This window comes from Solanum pennellii, chromosome 5 (assembly GCF_001406875.1).
Source record: "Solanum pennellii chromosome 5, SPENNV200".
NCBI classification, from domain to species: domain Eukaryota; kingdom Viridiplantae; phylum Streptophyta; class Magnoliopsida; order Solanales; family Solanaceae; genus Solanum; species Solanum pennellii.
In genome coordinates, this window is record NC_028641.1 from 26,363,361 (window position 1) to 26,386,640 (window position 23,280).

Sequence of the window (23,280 nt, forward strand, 5' to 3'; positions counted from 1 at the left end):
TGAATACAACAATTTGAAAAATGGATACACTATTGTTAACCAAAAAATGAATACACTAATATACTATAATATGAATACACTGTTGTTAAATAAGAAAATGGAAAAACAATAGAATGTGTATGTATCAAAGTGTGTAAGTATTCAATTATAACAAAAAACTAAAAAAATCAACAAAACGTCGATCTATTTTTTGTAAAGTTTTCTATAATGCTTGAGGCTTGATGTTAACTTAGGAATTTATTTATAAAAATATAGTATTAATGTATCCAACTAAACTTGTATCGCCTAATCAAATCGGATAAATTACTTATGTATCGAAATATATTTGTATTCACGGATCACCATTTTATTAATATAACAATACAATTATCTATGTATATAAGTATTATTAAATATAAACATTTGACATTTGTTTGAACCACAAATATAAGAATAAAATATAAGTATAATGAATTGAACCATAAAATCACTCCTACAATCATACAAAAGGATCTTGAATTGGAAGGAATTGGGGGGGAAATACAAAAAAAAATCTGTAATATAAGTATATTGATAAAAGAGAAGGTATGAATATATAATTAATTATGATTTTAATAATAATTTTTCTATTTATTATTTATTTATATTAAATATAAAAAAACTGATTATTGATATACAATTAAATTTGCTATTTTGTTGTATAGTTATAGTCATATAACATAAAAAAAAAATTAAACTATAGCTATATTATTTAAATGTATATTGAAGTTTGCCATATTATGTAGATTTTCCAAAAAAAATTTATTTCATGCACTATCTCAAATATTTATTATACGACTATTAAAATCTTAAAATATATTATCTCTTTAATCATACACATCATCTTCAATTAAAATATGTCTAAAATTATACAATTTATTTAGACGAATTTGTATATGTATAGTGAAAGAAGGTGAGGTATTTTAGATCATCAACTTATATACGTTATGACTTATGAGCATTAAAAAATTCACACACAAAAATTCAAAATAAATACACATTACCATGTGTTCAATAAAGATAATCAATTATTCGAGTGTCTAAATGAAATATTTAGGCAGATCAAATAGGTTACTTGCCTTTGAAATTTTAATTTGACCCGTTTGCACTCAAAACCCCAGTCCGGGTTCTTTCTTTTGGGGTTTTAGGGTCACTACAAAAATCTCTATCGAATTTTCTTCTTCTTCTTCAAATTGCTTCTTAGTGTCCAAATTTTCCTCCATTTTTGATCGTCTATGTCCGTTTAGTGCCCTAATCTTGTTCTACAACTCCATCAAAACCTCACTTTCCAAGATGCAGCATATCAGGAGAAGTGGGATTTTATTGAAGACGAGGTGGTTGTTGTCAAATGCTGCAATTTCTTGGAATATGTGCCTTCGAGAAGCTTATCTGATGTGGGTATCGATCATTTCTCGTCAATGGCACCCCCAGCGGTTTTAGTTGCATTACATAAAATTCAGTCCAACTTTTTTTGGTTGCACCTCATTAGTAGCAGCCTGTTAGTTATTGCAATCACCTTTATTTTCGGTAATTGTTTGAGCACCATTATTATTTGTATCAATATCCATTGGGTCTACACGATTTTGCTTGAAAGTGGAAGCAGCCAATTATCGATCTAAAGAAGTAGCTTTACTTTGATCTAACATCTATGGTCTTTCTTTTTTATTTAATATTTCTCTCGCATCATCTTGATACATTTCACTATCGATAGTACATTTTAAAGCACCTTCAATGGTATCATCAATTGTTTGTTATTCTAATTTCTTTTCGAAATCAAACGACAACTATCTTCATAATGACCTTGGTGCTTACAATAATTGCAATACAAAGGTATATTATCGTATACATTCTCCTGAAATACCTCGATCAATTTACCATATTTTTCATCCACAAACTGCAACCTTATATGATTTGAAAGCTTTTCTATTAAATCAAGTATAACCTTGACCCTCACCCGTGCTAGGTCTTGAATTGATTTGAGTAGCTTTATCAATAACTATTGATTTCCCAGATGCTATAGACAACAGAGACTTCTTTGCAAACAAATCTGGAGATAAATTTGGTAAAGAATTCCAAACCACAGCTAACGTTGTTTCCTCCTTAGGGTTATATCCAATGGACCATGGAAAAACCCTACATTGGTGCTCCTCACCATTGTAGAGAAGATAATTAACTGAGCGAAATAAAGCTAGTATATAATCTTCATATAGATCAAACTACAACAAAATTTGTCTTGGAGCAAGTAAGTCAATTAAACAATTGTCCTTGGTACCAAGATGTTTCGGTAAAATTGAACTTAATACCTTCAAAGATTGGTGCACCGTGGGATAATTTATACACCACTGCTTGATGTAATACCTCTTCGATCATAAAGTCTTCCCTTTCCTCCACTGAAAATGAGATAGTAGGTTTTCCATGAATTATTTCGATTGATTTTACAATTGGTTTTTGGCAACTAGGACAGATTGTTTAGGATTTATAGTATCGGTATTGAAAAGGGTGGTGTATGTGATGGTTTGGGGTGGTGGGGCGGGCTGGACAGTCTCGAAAGGAGGCCGACCAGTGTCCTAGCAGCCATGACTGCTGCCTGTCGACCTAGCTAGGGTAAGTAGTCCCCGTAATATATACTTGTTTCTCGCTTACTTCTACACATGTGTCTACTTGTTCATTTTTATATAAGTTTAAGTGTTCACTTGTGCACACCCAAAGTTAAAGAACATAGATGTTAACTAAAGCCAAGTTAATAGGCGTCTTTGTGTATTATGCTTATTCTTCTTATTTTGTTAGTGCGACGTGATAGTGTAAAAATATATGTCATATTACCAATATATCAAAGTTAATCTAACTTAAAAATTATTTTCTATATTAACATTTTATTACATAATTGTCTCATATGAAGTGTTTCTGCTAAACATTTCTTGTGACTTCTTTCAGTAAGTACTATTTTAGGCTGTCCCAAAAAAAAATGTTAGCTGAAGGAAAAGCAGTTCCTGGAAATGGAGGAATTTCATCTTCAAATCCTGAAACAGAGCTACTATGTTACGAATCACGCCAAGGAGGAAGTAGAAGAAGAGGAAGAAGTTGTTAGCCATGTATGATTTCAAGTTCATCAATGGGTATTTACCATATCCACACTCAGATGACTTACGCAATCACATCATGGATTTGATGCCTAATTTGAATATCCTCGAAAAATGATTTGACGGTAAAGATCACAGCTCATTTGAGGATGATTTCACTACTGTTAGAATACTGGATGGAGATAATCCTGAAATGGCACATCCTGTTGAACGATTAATTTTCGACTTGTCTATGCGATAATGGGGTAAACTGACAAAAATGTTGGCGATGTGATATGGCTTATGATACTAATATTCAGACTCATTATAGTATGAACTTTACATAAGCAATATAGACTCATTAGAAACTTGATTTTGTGAGTTTATCTGATATATCGGCTATTTTTCTTTTCATTTCTGTTTGATGTCCTTTCTTTCATTTATAGAATACATTGTTGTGTTTTTCGTATCGATTGAAGGAAGACTTAGTGTAACGATAAGAGTTGTCCGTCCTATGACTAGAAAGGGCATAGGTTCAAGCCATTGAAACTACCTGTATAATGGAACCAGTATCGCGCTATCAGAAATTGCAATAGATAATAATATGGATAGTGGTATACACCATTATAGACATATTATACATTTGTCGTCTATATTTAGTTTAAGCAGTTGAATGTCTATATCATGTACTTTTCTTGACAATGTACCATAATAATTTTTATTTATTCTGATCTAAACGACATACAGTACAGTATTTAATCTAGATAGACAGACAGTAGCAGGAAAACTGACTTAAAAGAGTAACACATTAACGCATTTAAATATCAGTTCAAAAATCTTCTTTTCTTTCTTTTTTCAGAAAGAATCACCATCTCCGAAATGCTACCATCAGAAGAAATGATGAATGAAAAGCAAGAAAATCAAGAATCTGAAATTGATCCAAATTCCACTCATCCACATGAAGATCATCATCCATCGCACTTCAACAACGATCTACAAAATGAAGAATCGACAATCTCTGCAGACGAAACAGAGGACCAGAAAGCGACAGGAAAAGGAAAACTCCAAGAAAAAGGAAAGCGTGAATCATATGAATGGAAGCCCGTTAATAAGCCTACATTTTCCAATCTTGAACAAGGAGGAACATCTGAAAATGAATCGAAGAATGAAGATGAGTATGATTATGATCACGATTTAGCAATCTTGAAGTCTATCTATCATTACTTCTTCAATCATGGGGTAATTCCATATCCTTATTCAGAGAATTTTGTCAATTACATTGAGGCTTCAATTCCCAACTTGAAATTTCATGGCCAGAAATTGGTGACTAAGATCGTTGCGTTAGAGCACCAGTTCTTTTCTATTATGGAAATGACTGCAAAAGCGGGACATTACCCTGATATAATCCACCCTGTTTTTCGTGAAATCTTCTACGAGTCTATGGGTTTATGGGGTTACCCCCGCAATTACTACCCAGTTGACAATGACGATTTTGTAATCACGAGAAACAAAGAGCGACAAAATGAAGAATCATTCAATCTGTTCTTGGACGAAGAAAACAGAAAGCAAGAAAAATTGCAGGCAGTGAAAAAAGGAAAACGTCCCATGTCGGAATTATATGAATTTCAGCACATTGTGCCTACATTTTCAAATCCGGGACTAGGAGCTGGAACTTCCGAAAATGTGGAAGAAGAAGACTATGATTATGATCAGGATTTGGCGATTTTGAAGTCCATGTATCATTACTGCTTCAAGCATGGAGGCAAAATTCCATATCCGATATCGAGGGAACTGATTAATTACATTGAAGCTTTAGTCCCCAACTTGAAAGTTTGTGGCCAGGAATTGGAGACTAAGATCGATATGTTGGAGAACAATTTCATGGCTGTTTTGACAACGGCCGGAGGATTTGACCCTGATAAAATCCACCCTGTTTATCGCGAAATTTTCTACTTGTCTATGGGTTTATGGGGTTAATTTTGGAGACAAGAATTAAGTTGACAACTAGGAGGACGATGCAGTTGATGAGAACGTGAGAACTGGAGCTAATTTGATTCACAATTTAATTACGTTTGCTAAACATTCTATGGTTAGTATATACGAGATGTTGTTTGCTTGCATTTTCAGTTCGACTTCAGTTTTCAGGTCACTAGAACTTTCTATAATTGTTTAACTTTCCATTTTAGTTTGATATCTTCTCGTTAACTTAATTATAGAACAGGAAATGTTAGTTCTTTTAGGAAGGCGAAAAGATGAGAGTGGATAAGTAGCATATTTTTAAAATGTACAGACAGATAGAACTAAGTGAGTTAATTTAGAAAGAACAATGGGACTACATTAGTCAATCATTTGTGGGACTTGCAGAGGAAAAAAAAGTGAAACTAAATCCACTTTGGAACAGTCAACTTTTAAGTTAACCTGTAGTATCTTTGATGCGAAGTTGCCATGAGGTATAACGTGTAGCAAATGAGGATTCCTATAGCCGACTCCAATTTGTAATCTATGTGTTAATACTCATGAACTCTAGCTGAACAAGTTAGTTGAAATTTGTCTCTTTTCTTTGAAGATTCAGAGAGACTTAGCAGTTCCAGTGTTGGTGCTCAGAGAGGGAAGAATTGTTGTGTCCCTTTCCGCAACTGCTGCGAAGAAGAGAACACTGGGCACTTGCTTGTGAAGAACTTTATTTGAGTTGGAGGAGGAGATATTGTAGCAGCTGGAGGTGCGATAACGGATTAGCCCCAGTGAAAGAAAAAGGTTACTGAGGAAGAGTTTTCTTTTAGTGATCACAATTTCCTCAAACTTCGGTTTCATATTAAAAATTTATATTGACATTTGGATTGTCCAACTTTTTTTTTCCTTTCATGGTTTTATACTTGCCATGAATTACAAATTATCTCATGATTTTATTTGTATGTGTCAGTTACCTGCACAGGTTCCACCAGAAAAATCAAACTTTATTCACGCTAAATATTTATCAAATAAGGTATATAGGACATTAACAAATTATATTAGCATTTTTAGTTGTCCTTCGAAATTCAATACACTGTCTGGTAGCCTCATGATATTCTCAAATCATATATTTTATGTGAATTTTGATTTTTCCATTTCTATGTAAAAGACAAATATTTTCTCATATTTCTAACCCTCTATAATATTAACCGTTTTTCGCATGAAGTGTTTATATTTTCAGCACGATAGCAAGTGTATAACTGATTCACCCAACAAATTTCCATAATATTTTACTTTCTAGGTGATAAAATTGGCTTTTAAGAAGCACCAAATCAGATAAAGTGTTCCAAAAAAGATAAACACATCAAATTAGAATCATATATTATTATAAGCACGAAACTCAAAACTTAAAAGTTGAATTACTATTTTGCCCCTCTAATAAATTAAAACTTTTATAATTTTCATATATATCTTCTTATTCTCATTCCATAATCTTGACCTTTCAAATTTCTAACACAAATGTCAATAAAAATAAAAATGAGTAATTATTTCTTATAGACAAGAAATTAAAGTAGATTCATGTATCTTTAAAATTAAATTTCATCTCTATCTTTTTTATATTTATTTAACAATAATTCATGTGACTTTTCATGTTTCCATAATTTTGTTCTATAAATTTAATTTTTTCAAGAAAAACTTTTATTTACCACTTCTACAATTCTTGTGTGTAGGAACTCTAAACATGTGAAATAATGTCACAATTTGAGGTGAAAGTTGTGAGATTCCCTTCTGCAGTCACGAGAATAGACAAGAATTCAATTACTGAAGCATCGGAGCTTGATGTGTTAGTTCTATACTTATTTGTAGTAAGAATTATAATAAGACTTTTTTGTCTCTCTTCATATAGTTGAATTCTTGTTTTATTAGCAAGTTGCTCTAAATTCATATTTGTATTTTGTATGCTCAAATGTTAAGTTTCACTATAGAGACAAATAAAATAAAATGCCTAATTATCTTGCTCATCTGTACCTTTTTTTTTTGCTTCGTACTTATAATTCTACATATACATTAATTTTCATCTTTAAGAATGAATGTGATAAAATAGGATGTTTACTCTTTTCTTTTCTTTTATGAAAAAAAAAGGTGAAACATATAATATTAGATTAATGGTGGATAAGTTATGTATGAAGAGAAAATTAAATTTTATATAAAAATAGTAGTTATTCATAAATATTCTGATTTTCAAAATATAAATAATAAGTCTTTTTACGTCATAGTTTTAAATATTTATAATTAACTAATTAGTTTAAAGTGTTTGTGGATCTAAAATTTAATACAATACTTTAAACACATTCATTATAAATTATCACGAGATTCAAAAGGCAAAGTAAAAAAGTTGAAAGGTTTTGTTTTTCTTTCACTCAAAGTTAATCTTACGCTATTTCTTCTAACATTATTCTACCAATAAAACGGAATTATCGAGAAATTTAATTTAGATAGTTGTTATTTTTCCTTTTTGCTTTGCAAACTTATTTTTGAATTATAAACGAAGTTTATTTTATTAATTTCTCATATTATTATCTCGATGCATTCACTAGGAGGTCAGAAAATTGGAGTGTCACAATTAGTAGTAAAACAAAGTAAGAAATCTCAATTAGACATATTTTATTATTTAGTAATATTATCTTTTAAGAAATAATACACTCATGGGTTACACGCGCAAAGCGCGTGCTCGGAAACTAGTATTTCAAAAAGTACATACCAGCCGGCAACATCTTCCAAGCTTTGTAGCATTGTCTTTATACCTTGTTAGCATCACAATTACATCAGAACGAAGAAATATTTTCATTAACTAATGGAACCAATCATCTACAGAGAACCATATCTCAAACAAAAAGGTCGACATATTTTCATTACTAAACATGCCAATGAGATACAATACCTTAAAAAAGTGTGATAGCTGAAACTCACCAGTTTTGCGCATAAGCCACCTATCGCTGATTCGCTGCTAGTATAGGCTCCATGCTTATTCGATTTTTCCTGTCAAACAAAGACAGAGCGACCGAATGTCTACAACACAACTTTGATACTGTAACAACCTCTTGCTACTTGCACGTTATAAATTATACATCTCTCAAGAAAGCAATATCTTTAACCTGGAGAAGATTACATTCTAACAATGAATAAGAAATTTGTCATACAAAATTACTTTAGTAGCAGGGATATTTTTGGCAAGCATCTGCAAGTGCAGTGTCAATATTTTACAAAAAGAAAATGTCATCACAATAAAGAGTGAAAATAAATACAATAGTTCTTAACATGCATAATTTTTTCGCTTTTAGAAAAAATAAAATTACGTAATTCTTGTGGCCCAGTCTTGTTATTTAGGTGGCATCACACGCATATATATAAACCATCAATTAAGTCACCTTGAATTTTGTAAAAGAAAAACAAACTTGGAAATTACTGAATGTAGGGCCTATTGATATAATTTAAAGTGCTAATTGTGTAATCCTCAAATACCTAATTTTCAAGTATAACAAAAAGGGAAAATTGTATATAATTACAAACTATTAATTTAAATTAAATGCTATAAGTATATTTTGATCTAATTGTATCCTATAGCAAACTATAGCTATTTTCGCCACTCTCCTTGGTGGAATCTCGCTCGCCACTCTCGTTTGGTGGCAGTCTCGCTCGCCTCTCTCGCTTTTTATACAAACACAAATGTATAAAATGTGTTTGTGTTTATATAAAGCGAGAGAAAATTGTATAAATACATATATTTTCATTCCCCTCTATCCTCTCTCCCAGATATCGCTCGTCACTCTCCCTAATCTCGCTCGTCACCCTCACCTCTCTCGCTTATGCAAACAGAAAAAAATGTATAAACTGCATATCTGTTTGTATAAAGCAATAGAAAATTGTATATACACATGCAAATATATATATTTTCATCCTATACACTATAATTATACAATAAAAATACTCCCCTACCCAGTTTCTTTTGCCTTTCTCTCTTTCTCGTTTTATACAATTCGATTCAATTGTATATTTCCTGCCCAAGTCTCTTTTAACATTTCTCTATTTCTCATTTTTTATAAATTCAAATTGTATATAATCGTCCTATACAATTATAATTATACAATACAAATATTTCCCTGCTCAAGTCTCTTTTGCCTTTCTCTCTTTTTCGTTTTATACAAATTCAAATTGCATATAATTTCTCTCTTTCTTGTTTTATATAATTCCTTCAATTGTATATGTATAGCGAATTATACATATATATGTTTGCTATGGAGCGCAATTATGTAAACTTTGCTATAGCATACAAATATGAATTTTGTGTTTGCTATATGTGAAAGTTGCCCTAACAAAAATGCCTTTAAGACGCATCTTGTGAACAAAAGAAATATCATCAAATTCCACTTAAATCTCCTTAACAGAAATACCTCAGACGTTTAAATTTTTGACACATTTACTTTAGAATAAATTCGAACAATGACAAAGAAACTTAATCTCACAAAATGACATCTGAGTCGATCTTTCCTCAATGTAGGTGGGGAAAAATATTTTTGAGAACTATTTCTCCTTTAGATGTGAAATAGACAGTGTCGCTGGAAAAGAAAAGAAAAATAGATAAATCAGATAGATTATGAAAGTGAGGAGCGACGCATAGAAAATCAGACTGTAATCTTTCTGGTGCCAGCCTATAACAACGCACAGAAAATCAGTCTGTAATCTTTCTGGTGCCAGCCTATAACAAACTGAAATTTTGATTTGAAACCAATTGAACTAACTGAATATCATAGCATCAAGAAACATTGTAGCAGCATCCCAAAAATAGCAGCAGGAGTGGCTTTAAGTGTAGTAAAAATAACAGCAGGAGTGGCTTTAAGTGTAGTAAAAATAGCAGGAAGTACGAAATAAATTTTGCTAATGCTGATTTAGATTTCCAGCTTATGTGTTAAATGAAAAATCTTATGATTTTACATCAAAATTTAACTTAAAAATCAGACTATGATATAGAGTCATGTCTTTCAATAGTGATTTATATACCCCCAATCAAATCCACTTTCCTAATTTGTTTTCATGAACCAATGTTAAAAAATGGAATTATTTGATGTTACACTATATATAATCAAGACTATGCACAAAAAGACATGTATCAATTGTCTTTTTGATTAGAGAAGATAAGACTTTCTAAATATGTCAATGCATGAAAACTAAATCACATTAGTGACATCTGTTAGTCTTGTTTTTTATTTTTTAAATTATGTTTGACTTGTTTGAGATTGAAGCGTAGTTATTATGTTAGCAATTGACAAGAATGGTGGAAAAAACTTCAATTGAGGATGTGATGAAAGTATTAATTGCTTCAAGAAAACAAGACATGCCTCAAGTACTTTGGACTACTTGTTCTCATTTGGTTGCAAAATCAGGCCTTCCACCTGAAATCGTAGCCAAACACCATCCTATCGACGTTGTCACAACAATCGAGGAAATTTGCCTAAAAACTTCATTAGCGCGAAAATCCTTGATCTCTCACCATCACCAATACCATCACCAGCACGACCTAAGTTCGGCCTCGGAGCTCGAGGACCAAAAAATTCAACGAATGAGACGATCCCTAGACTCATCCGACTTGGAATTAGTCAAACTTATGGTCATGGGAGAAGGACTAAATCTCGATGAATCGATCGCGTTACACTACGCGGTCGAGAATTGTAGGTGGGAGGTTGTGAAAGCGTTACTCGAGCTCGGTGCAGCCAACGTGAACCACCCAGTTGGTCCAGCTGGCGAAATCCCCCTCCACATTGCATCCGAAATGGTGTCCCCCGACATGGTGGGAGTCCTACTAGACCACCATGCAGATCCAAATGACAAAACGATGGATGGGATCACTCCACTCAACATTCTAAGAACCCTAACTTCCGATTTTTTATTCAAAGGTGTGATCCCTTGTCTAACTCATATCGAACCAAATAAACTACGTCTATGTCTTGAATTAGTTCAGTCCGCGGCTATGGTAATTTCATGAGAGGAAGAAAATACAAACAATGATCCATCTTCCATCGCGATATTTCAACCTATAAACAACGAAGATCATAGTTCTAGCACGAGCAACACGGCCAATGTGGGAGGTAATAACCTCAATCTAGACTCGAGGATGGTGTATCTGAATCTAGGTGCTGGTACTTCGATTGCACAACAAATAGGGTGCAACATAATGACGAACGATGATATCATGATAATAGTCACAATAAACAAAATAGACATGGTGGATTTGACCCATCGTCGATGCATCATTCATATTTATGATGATTATTTTCTATCTTTTGCTTATCTATGATCATTATGAAACAAAAATAGGAATGGTAAATTAAAATATTATATATGATGGTCAAGTAATCTCATGGGAGTATTATGAGTATTATTAATTACTCAATATTGCATTAGTATTATGTTTCTTCTCAAACCTTTCATCATCTTTCTCTTACCATATATATATATATATATTTAGAATTTTACGAGTCAACTAAGTTTTGTTATATACATTTGAATTGTTAATTATATTACTTTTTAAATATAATTTGTAGATGTACTAATTTATTTCGAAAAGCTTAGAACTCTTCTCTTTGAATTCATGATCAAAATATGCGTCAAATAAATTGAAATAAGATGAATCTAACAAAGTTGTGTTTGCTTTAACATATTGAAATTAAATTAAAATTATAACCTGAATAATTTATCCTATCTTCTATATGGAATGAAGTTATATTCAGATTTTCATATTTAAATAACATATCATTTTTAACTATTAATATATGCATAATTCTAATCAAATCGTATGATAAATTTAATCTGATAATACAATGGGCATTTAGCGGTGGAAATGATTTTTTAAAAATTAATAGACAAAAAAGAATCTAAGTTTTTAATTTGCGTTTGATGATAATCAAGGGACGCAGGCCAAATTTTCCACCAATTAATGGCCTGTCAACTCTTTTAGTTTAATATTAAATAAATTATTTTAAATATTTATATTAAATGAATTATATTTTTTTTGTGATGAAACAACATAATGTGGATGTCCACTACTCTAAGAAGTTATTACATAACCTTCTCAATTATGAAGATAATCATAATCTCCATAACCTCCAACTTATAACCATTACTCTTGTAACATTTTTCTTCCATAATCTCCCTCATTATATTCATGTTAATGTCATATTTATGACTAACCTTTTGTATGCCTCTATGCTACACTATAAATAGAGGCATAAGAGTTCATGTTATAGGCACTTGAAGATTTGATGAATAAGAAATGCTCTCATCTTTTGTCTCCATATTTCTATTGCTTTATATTTTATATTCCTTGACTTATTTTGCTTTAATTTTACAAAACGTTATCAGCACGAGTTGCTCATTCTCCGTCAAAAATCAATGGTAGGTATATCTTGATTTTTTATGAATTATCCTAGAAATTCTTCATGCAAAGTATAATTCATATTATATATAGTATTATTTGTACTAACAAAGTCTGTTTCGTGGTTATTTGAAAGTGGTGAGTAAATTATGATAATCTTCATAACAATATTGACAGGAACTATTTAAATGTTTTAATTTATTTTAACTTGGGGCTTCTATATGGTTCCAACATGTTGTTCTAATTAATAGTTTTGTTCATTTTTATTCAGTTTTAAGTCAAATTCATATTATATTTATGATATTTAATATTTACTATTTTTGATAATGTATTTGATTTATAAGATATTGGCTGAGAGTAAGACGGTGAATTCAGTTTTCACCGCACCAAGTGGGTAAGACATCAAGTAAAGTCTCGGTGCACCTAGATAATAAGAAGTTGGGTTGAAGTCCCATCAGTTTATGACCAATATGAGTAAGACATTAGGTTTAAGTCCTAATGCACTATAATGATGATATGATGATGACTAACACAAAGTTGTATAGTTTTGACTGAAAGTCATAAAATTTACCTAATTAATTTGCTCTATTCTCTTATATGAATGTGGTAGCAGTGCATAATATGTCTGAAAAATGACAAATAATTGAATGTATGTATATGAATGTAGTAAAACGTTAATGGTCATCATTTTAGTAATAAAAGGAAGAACATTGTGTGTTCTTAAGATGGTCCTTCAAATGTGAAGGTAATTTTATCCATCAAAGTGGTATAAAAGGTTATTGACCACATTGTTGTTGATGCAACCCAATTTGGAAAGTTTTTTAAATCCACCATCAAGTAAAGGAATACAATGTGGTAGTACATTTGGTACATTTAACCTCTTAAAGTGATGTTGAGGTGAGTCACATAATGCCAAAACATGACAATGAGTTTCTAATAAAAACTTATACAAATGTACAAATGCTTATTGTCTATCTCTTGAAGAAAATGTGACTTGTGTTTGTATGGATAAGAACATGTTCATGTATTGTTGTATGAATGTCACATCTCACCTCTACGGGAGGTTTGAGAGATTGAAAGAAAATCTTTTGACATAAATGGTCATTTTGGACATATATATACTTTGAGAACCATACAAATATTGTGGTGTGTTTTATAATGAACTATTGGAGGACAAAAGAAAGAAAAAAACCTTTTCTGTAAAGGTTGTGACCATGACCAAAATAAATGTTGTTGTGTGGCAACACAAATTTGTCATAGGTTATCAAGGAATAAGTCTTGAATGTAATAATTTTAACAATGACAATAATAATAATTTTTTGGTCACCATAAGGATGGAGTTGTGAAAATTGTGGTAGTACATAAAATTAATTGATAGTTTCAAAAAGGCTAAATTGTTACTATTTGGAGGAATGAAATTATTCATAATATTGGGGTTGTAGTAAGTCTCAAAAGAAACTTTTTAAGTTTTGGAAGAATTGAAAACAAATATTATATTGAGACTATAAATTATGGAAATATTTAATATCTTCAAATTACTACAATCAAAGTGGGTAATAAATATTTACGTATAAGATTATCCATTTTTTTCCGTTGTTTGTTGTATACAAATATGAGTATGGTGATGGAATCACATGTAAATATAAACTAGAAGTTTACTTGAATAAATATCAGTTGGCATAATATGTTGGCCATTCCGATTCAATTGTGATGCCAAAAGAAAATGAGAATTCACGTGCCTATATGTTGAAGAAATAAAATATTTTCAAGAATTCTCTTTTGTAGCTTGTTCTCGTGATAAAATGATCATTGTACTAGCTAAGGTTGGGATTGTATCCCCTAAAATTATTTGGAACGTATAAAAAAGTGAATATGAGCCCATTCACCTACCTTGTGAACTGTTTACTATTATTATTTAATAGATGTATCTATGGTATGGTCACATGTGCATTTGTATCAACTTACAAATTAATTTTTGTAAGGTTGTTTGCTCGAATTATCAAATTAAGAGCACAGTTTCAAACTATAAAGGTGGTTTAGCAGAAATTGTATATAATTTGGTATGAGATTCTCCAACACAATTGGTTCAGGGTCAGGAACCAAATAATTTCCATCTAAAAATTTTGATGTGTGCACATATGATTTTATTGCTCCACCACGCATAAAGATGAATCCCCAATTGAGATTGAGGGTGAATGTTAGATATCCTAACATTAGGGGGGAGATATGTATAGCAGCTGAAAATTATGTGTGGCATGAATTATCTAGATCTTTGTTAAAGAAAAATGTGAACTTAAAGTTCAAGAGATAATTTATTTGCAAAATGTTGCAAGTAATTTGCCAGATGTAGTTGCTGATCAATATTTTAATTAAGTTGCAAATACTCCAATAAATAGTCCTTCAAGCACAGAGTCTATGGTACGCCAGAAGCGTGATAAACCAATTGATTCCAAATGTAAAACTCCTTAAGGAAGGAGATGAGCAAATTATCAAAATGGTCATTGATAATGATGTATGTACTTTGAAAGAGCACTATGACATAACACTTCATAAAACCTTGGCAAAGGTTCAGGTACCTGAAAATGATGAAAAATGAAGAGATCTCGATAAATTATGTCGTATTAAAATCGATATCAAAATAACCGTCAACGGTATATTTGATATGAAATAACACTCAATCTGTCACATAGTGTGCACAGATAAATGATTAGCCAAATAAAATGCACTATTCAAATATATTTTGTTTCACTTATTAAAATGATGTTTTTGAACTTATAGTTCATAGATCAAAATATATGTCAGTGGGGTACAAATGAATCATTGTGCGAAAGTATAACCATAAGATATGAAGTACGGCTTGTGCTTCGGAGCATAAAGAGTTTTCGCAAAAATCCTGACATTATTAAATGGAGATATATCCTCTAGTGGTGGATGCAATAAGACTTAATGTTTCAGTCTGGCAATAGATGAAATACTTGAATATGCATAATGATTGATTATTACGTCTAACTAGACTATGAAGGTTATATGAAAATTCTTGAAGAATTTAAAAGGTCATAAAGCGATTCCATTGAATACCCAATGGTTTTGAGATTGCTTAACACAAAGAAAAAATCTTTTCAACCTCATGAAAATGATTTATAATATCATGTATTGGTGCAATTACATCTTACTGGTTATGCAAATGCTAGAAGATGTGTGATTTTGTTTGAGGAGAAAAGATGAGCTTCAATAAAATTGATCAGTCTCTCATGAGTCAAAAATGATTTGATTATGTAGATGCAAAATATTTATTTGATCTACACAAAGCTCGATCGCAAATGAGCCATTTGCTTATATATGGAGGCACAACAATATTTCGGCATTCAACTAACATTGGTAACCACTTCTTCAAATCGTGCAGAAATATTACTGATCTATGAAGTAAGTTGGGGTGTGTTTGATTGAAATCATGATCTATCATATTTAGAAAATATGTGATTTTTCATCCATCATATACGACAATAATATATTACTCAATTGAAGGGAGGATATAATCAAAACAGATCGAACAAAGTACAGTTCACCAAAAGTCTTTCACACATGATTTTCAACAAATTGGTGAGATACACGTTCAAAGGTTCATTCAAGTGATAATATTGTAAACTTATTCACTAAAGATTGCCAACATCAATATTTGGGAAGTTATGATACAAGATTGGTATGCATTATTTTCGAGATATCAAGTGAAGTTTTTATCAGGGGGAGAAAAATACATGTTGCTCTCTTTTCCTTAATCATGGTTTTGTACCAATTGAGTTTTCCTGGTAAGGTTTTTAACGAGGCAACATTCAAAGCGTATTAAAAGATATGTGTACTCTTTTTCCTTCGCTAGGATTTTTCCTCACAGGGTTTTTTCGTAATAAGGTCTTAACGAGGCATATTATCTATGGACATTCAAGGAGGAGTGTTATAAAACAATATCATTTAAATGTCCACTACTCGAAGAAGTTACTACATGACCTCCTCAATTATGAAGATAATTATAACCTCCATAACCTCCAACTTATAACCATTACTCTTGTAACATATTCCATTCATAACCTCCCTCATCATATTCATGTTAATGTCATGTTTATGACTAACTTTTTGTATGCTTCTATGCTACACTATAAATAGAGGCATAAGAGTTTATATTGTAGGCACTTGAAGATTTGATGAATAAGAAACGTTCTCATCTTTTGTCTCTCTATTTTTATTGCTTTATATTTTATATTTCTTATCTTATTTTGATTTAGTTTACAACATTTTTAAATATTTATGTCATGGACTATTTTCTGCAACCAATAATTTTCTTGTCTCCACAACCCACCGCCTGATTTCCATCTTGCAGTTTTTGTCACAAAATTAAATATTATATTAATTGAAGTCGTAGCATTTAATATATATATATATATATATACATATATATATATATATATATATTTTGAAAGAAAAGTGCAAGTCTTTTTTTTTTTTGGGTGTGTGCATTTATACCTTTTAAAAGTTTTAATTTAAAAGTTTCAAAAATAAATTAAATATGAAATAGCTGATTAAACAATAAAAATTTTAAAGTTTTTTTTGATCCACGAGAGACTGAAGTTTCATAACGTGTTTGATGTTCGAGTTATAGAATTTTATTTACTTTCAGAAATAAAATTATAGAGATTCGAAATATAGTTTTCACTAAGAAAGAACGATAGATTATTTTGAAATTTTCCAAAGAATAATACATATACATGTGTAATAATTTTATTTATCGATTGATATTTATTAAATATTAAATTAATACATAATATTATATCACGTGACCTTATTTAATCTTACGCTAGAATAAATAATATATATATTATAATTTTTAGATGACAGAGCATAATATCCCAAAAATATAACAAACAGTATCCATAAACCACCCCTTTTTGAAGAAGAATTTTCTAATCACAACATGATTCGGTTATGAAAAAATTGATTGGCTTGTCTTGCATGAATGCAACATTGAGTGTGACTACTTAAATAATGGCTATTATTAATATAATTTATTCTGGATTCATCTTTGCAAAATCTATCCTCTTCTTTGTCTCTTGTTCCTTTTTTTTTTTTTTTAATAAAAAAATTCACTTTTTAACCGACAAAAAATACAAACGTTTGGTGAATTATTTTGCATGTTAGTTTTCATGAATTTAAAGTCATGCCCTCGAAAGACTTACACTAAGAATTTTCTTATATATGAAAATAAAGATAACTTGCCAACCCCTGGACACATATGAGAAATATGAAAATAAAGATAATCACATATGTTGAAGACAAAATTTAAGTGTATTTTCTCTGATGACTTAAAGTTTTTAGATGAGATTATCATACACTTGAACGTATTATGAGGTGTCGTATCGAAAACATAATTAAGTAGAAGTTGATCATGTTGTACAAAATGATAATCACACCCAGGATAATGTTCAAACTAAATAGTAATAGGAAAAGAGTAACAACGACACCAAATAATAAAATGGATAAATATGATACCCGAATAAGTAATACAATAATATTGATGAAAAACTTGGTAGTGTCAAAAGACTACTACTCAACACTCTTTTATTTCTTACAACTCACAATAGTATTACTTGCACACTATTTTCTCACAAACTAAGAAGTAGTTTGTGGATTACTCTCTCTTCTCTCTGTTGCTTCTCTATTTTGGTGTGTCTTCAAGTGTTCAATTACTACTCTATTTATAGAGTTTTTTGAACACTTGTTTACATCATTGATGACATAATGTGGTAGCCAATTTCAACAAAAATTTGGCTGCCTAACTCTACCAAACTTTGACTACCTACTTCCACAAATGTGGCTACCAACTTTCACATTGGTGGCTACCAATTTTCACATTTGTGGCTTGTAATTTCAACAAGTATGGCTGCCAAATTAATTGTTGCCAAGATTTATTATCACAAATCTCTCCCTTAATTTTGATTTTTTCTTCTTTACTCCAAGGCTTGATCTCAATCTCTGAAAATCTTCAAATTTGAGAGGCTTTGTAAAGATATCCACAACTTGATCATGAGATTTCACATACTTGAGCTCTACCTCTTTCTTGGCAATGCATTCTCGGATAAAGTGATACTTTTTGTCTATGTGCTTGCTTCGATCATGATACACTGAATTCTTTGCTAGTGGTCGCAGATTTGTTATCAACACAAATCATTGTCGCTTCAATTTGTGGCAAATTGAGTTCCTTCAACAATCTTCTCAACCAAATAGCATGACATGTACATGATGTCGCTGCCACATTTTCAGCTTCACAAGTCGAGAGAGTAACAATTGATTGTTTCTTTGAACTCCAAGAAATAACACAATCACCCAAGAAAAACACAAAATCAGATGTGCTTTTTCTATCATCAACATATCCCGCGTAATCACTATCACAATATCCCACAAGATTAAAATTATCAGAAGAAGAATAAAATAGCCCAAGGTCGGTTGTACCTTTTAGGTAGCAAAGAATTATTTTAGCGACCTTCAAGTGAGTGGAGGTAAGAGCTTTCATGAAGCGACTTACTACTCCAACTGCAAAGAGTATATGTGGTCTCGTACATGTCAAGTACCTCAGACTTCCTACGAGACTTTTGAACAAAGTGGAATCCTTTTTTTCTCCATTGTCAGACTTTGACAATTTTGTTTCACTTTCTATTCGGGTGTTCACAAGGTTGCAATCAAACATGTTGAACTTCTTCAAATCTCATTTGTATAGTTTTCTTGAGATATGAAGATGCCTTCTTCCATTTGCTTCACTTCTAGGCCCAAGTAATATGACATGAGCCCTATGTCCGTCATCTCAAACTCAAGGGACATAGCTTTCTTGAAGGCTTCAAATAAAATTGGGTTGTTACCCGTTAGAATGAGATCATCAACATAAAGACAAACAGGTAGAATATCTCCATTAGTATGGACTTTAATGTAAAGAGCATATTCAAAGAGACAACGAGTAAACCCATTGTCTTGAAAGTATTTGTCAATGAAACTATTCCAAGCTCGTGGAGCTTGCTTCAACCTATATAAGGCTTTCTTCAACCTCAACACCTTATCTTCATGATTTCTAACCACAAAACCAAATGGTTTCTCAACATAGACTTCTTCTTCAAGAGAATACCGATTTGACATCTAGTTGATGGATCTTCCACTTCATTTGCGCCGCTAAAGAGATCAATATACAGATTGTATCCATGCGGGCAACAGGCGCATAGACTTCCTCATAGTTGATGACATGACTTTATTTGTATACTTTAGACACAAGTCTTGCCTTGTATCTTTCTACTTCTCCATGGGCATTTTTCTTCGTCTTGTATACCCATTTGACTCCAATTGCTCGATTGTCCTTGGGAAGAGTTGTCAACTCTTGTAAGACCCCAAAATGAGATAGGTTTATGGAGACTAAAATGTTTGTATTAAGGTTATAAGGTAATAAAATGACTTATAATATGGTTTAGAGGCAGTGTGTAAAGTTTGAAGTGATTTGGAAGTCGAACGTCAAGGGATGACCAAAACGTTCGACGACTAGTCGCCTATGTGCCTCATGTGTCCATCTGTGTTTATATACTGTGTGTCATGATATTATTAAGACTTAAAATGAGTAATAATTATGTTTAAAGATTGTATATGAAGTTTTGAGAAGTTTGGAGGTCAAACGACCAAGAACGTCCAAGGCGTTCGAAAGATAGCCCTTAAGACGCTCAACGTGTGTCCTGATGGGGCCTAGCCTGTTTGTACAAGTTGCAGGTGTTTGATTTGGGTGGAACTTATGTGGAAGGTCTAAAACATCTTAAGGGTTGTATTTACGTTGGAAACGTCCGGGTACGACTTCTAAAGGGACCCGCAAGAGGACCCAGAAGAAGGACCCAAGGCTGGTCGAGACACTGCCTTGGCAGTGTCAATCGACGGACCAAACGATGGCCAGTTGGTCAACCAACGGCCTTTAGGTGAGGTATTGTCGATTGGTACTTATCTTGGTCAGGTCTCAATCCAAAAGTTGGCCAAGGACCAAACGACGGAAGCCAATGCACGGCCAGTCGACTGATCAACGGCCAGTAGATGACTCCGTCGATGGTGGGCTGTAGGTTACTGTCTGCATCTGTTTTAATTAAGGGGTGAATGGAAAATTCACCCACGTCCTAACCTGATTCTAATAGGATTATTTAGATAATTTTAGGTGTATATAAGGGAGTAAAAACGTGATCAACCCCACTCCCAATACAATTCACCAAATTAGATTTTTCCCTCCAAAAATATTCTCTCTAGAACCTCCATTATTGGTGAAGCTCAAGAACAAATTGGAGCTTGGATTTCCATGGATAAATCATCAAGTTTTAGAGATTTTCATGTAGATAAAGGTATGGTGATCCTTCATCTCTCCTTATCCTTCCATCTAGAGAGTTAATCTCAAAGTTTTCAAAGAGAAAAATATGATCAAGTGCTTCTTCTTCTTCATTCTAGCCATGGGTTCTTTATTAAATTGATTTAAAAATTATAATATGAATGTTTTGATATTATCCACTGATTTTGATGTGATTTTCAATCCGATTGCATGATGAACCCATGCATCTTTCACAAACTCAATTTTAGCCTATGTATGACTTTATCTTGATCATATGCATGTCGATTTTTGATTCAATTATGTTTATATGATTATTTCTAATTTTTTGCATGTATATTGATGGTGAATCATTTATTAATAATCCATGTGAATCCTTGTATGAAGATTTGAACAAATAGTTGATGTTCTATGTGTTCACTGTAACGTTGGTCTTTTGATGATTTAATGGGGAATTCGATTGTTTAGGGCTGGTTGTATCTACTGTCTTAATTGGATATTATGTATGAACTATAAATAAGTGATTTCATGTTGATCAATGTTAATTAGCCTATGATTCTTCTACTCTCCATGAATGTCTTAAATAACATGTTCATTGTAATCTAAATGTTATAGCAATGATAGTAGAATTTCGTGTAGATTATATTTTCATTATATACTATATTTATGATATTAATGGATTGTGGGTATGAATTCTCGATGATCAAAGAAAAGGAATCTTGGGATGAATTGATCTAGGTTCTTCTAGCCTACAAGTTGAATGTTGTAATGAACATTATGTGATCTCAATTCTAGGGTAGATGAATCATGATTTAGATTTTATTTATATCTATTTGGCTACTGCCATAAATGTATATTATTGGTACATGATGAATGATGAACTAAATTATGGAGGTTAGTTGATGACCTAGGACTCTCTACTTCCTAGTACATGTGAGATGCCTTGTATTATGTTATAGTATGATCTTGTAGCGAATTCTACATGATTTCTTTAATGATTAAAGTACATTTATCTACTGCCCTATATATGAATTATTGATGAACAAGGTGCATTGATCAATGATGATCAAAGGGTGAGAAATTGGTAAGAATGTTTATCTCTTCTACTTTTCTTATAATATTGTAGTTGATGAAGCCTTGTATGACATTGTGTGGTATGGTCCACTTATGGTGATGGTGTTTACTTTATTGTCAATCTATATATGTGTTGACCAAGGCCATGAAGGCAAATTGATGAATATATGAACATGTGCCTATGATGATATTATGTGAAGATTATGCCTACTTTCCTATTCTAGTTGTGATGTAGGGTGTATGGCTATTGTGTAAGCATATGTATATCCATGTTAGGGTAAATTATAGGTGCTTCCATTGATGAGTAAAATGTTTAATAATCCCTTACCTATGTACCCCTATGTGAAAGCATGAATAGCACAAGTTAGGAGTCTTAAGTGTAATATGAAGTTGGCTTGTCTCCTATGCTATTGTGTGTTGTGTGGTTTATGCTTGAAACAGTATTATGGTCTAAGAGGGTCGCTGGCTCAATATGTTGTTGATAGCCATTATGTGATCATGTTGACCAATGTACACACATACTCACTTTACATGCATGTTACAAGTAGTATAGGTCATGGTGTCTAAATGAAAGGTAGTTCTCATATTCACTAGTGTCTACTACTATGCATGTTAAAATAATGTTTATGAAAGCATGATATGTTTTTTACTTAGCTAGGATGACTTGATAGGCGTACTGTATGGGCAAGGGTATGAGACTTTGTCTATGCATTGCACATGTGTACCTTGATAGGATAGTTCTAGTTTTGGTTTCTATATGTATGAATATGGTGTATGAACATGTGTGTCTCAATGTGTCATGTGAAAGGTTTTCTCACATATATGTATACACACGCACATGTATGAAGACCTAGTCAAGAGAGGGGCCTTGAATGGTGTGTTCATGTGTACCCTAAACTAGGTGATGCTTTACATATGCTATGTTCATGTAAAGGGATTCTTTACATGATTTAGGTTGATGAACTTCCATCTATGACCTATAAGTTAAGCATATAAGAGGATGACTCTCCTAAACCCATGTTTTATAAAGTAAAAATATAATAAAGGTTTTCAATGAAAGGAAATTAGCTTAGCACCGAGTGAACTTGAATATGAGTGTGTGTCCCTTTCTATGGTAGAAAGGTAGGTCACCATAAATCTCATAAGGTGGATAACTACAATGCCTCAATGTGCATAAATAGGGTTTCCATAAATGAATAACTACAATGTCTAATCTTGGCATACAGAGGGTTTTCACATGTACCTCCAAGTTCCATAACTATGTTGCAACCATAGGATACTAGCTAGTGGATCCACCTAGAAAGCTATGTCACATTTGGTTCTACTTTGGGTAGACCACCTCCTTTCGGTGTGGGATTCTATGACACCAG

At 32.1% G+C, this 23,280-nt stretch overlaps 1 protein-coding gene and 1 pseudogene across 1 annotated transcript; both read left to right on the forward strand.

Moving 5' to 3' along the window:
- Positions 1-1,094: 1,094 nt before the first annotated feature.
- LOC114077277 lies at positions 1,095-5,262 on the forward strand. Its single transcript, XM_027917043.1, has 2 exons — positions 1,095-3,223; positions 3,937-5,262. Exon 2 carries the CDS (start codon positions 3,957-3,959, stop codon positions 5,052-5,054), a length of 1,098 nt encoding a protein of 365 aa, XP_027772844.1. The 5' UTR covers positions 1,095-3,223; positions 3,937-3,956; the 3' UTR covers positions 5,055-5,262.
- Positions 5,263-6,778: 1,516 nt separating this feature from the next.
- LOC114077156 lies at positions 6,779-11,348 on the forward strand (annotated as a pseudogene).
- The last annotated feature ends 11,932 nt before the right edge of the window (positions 11,349-23,280 follow it).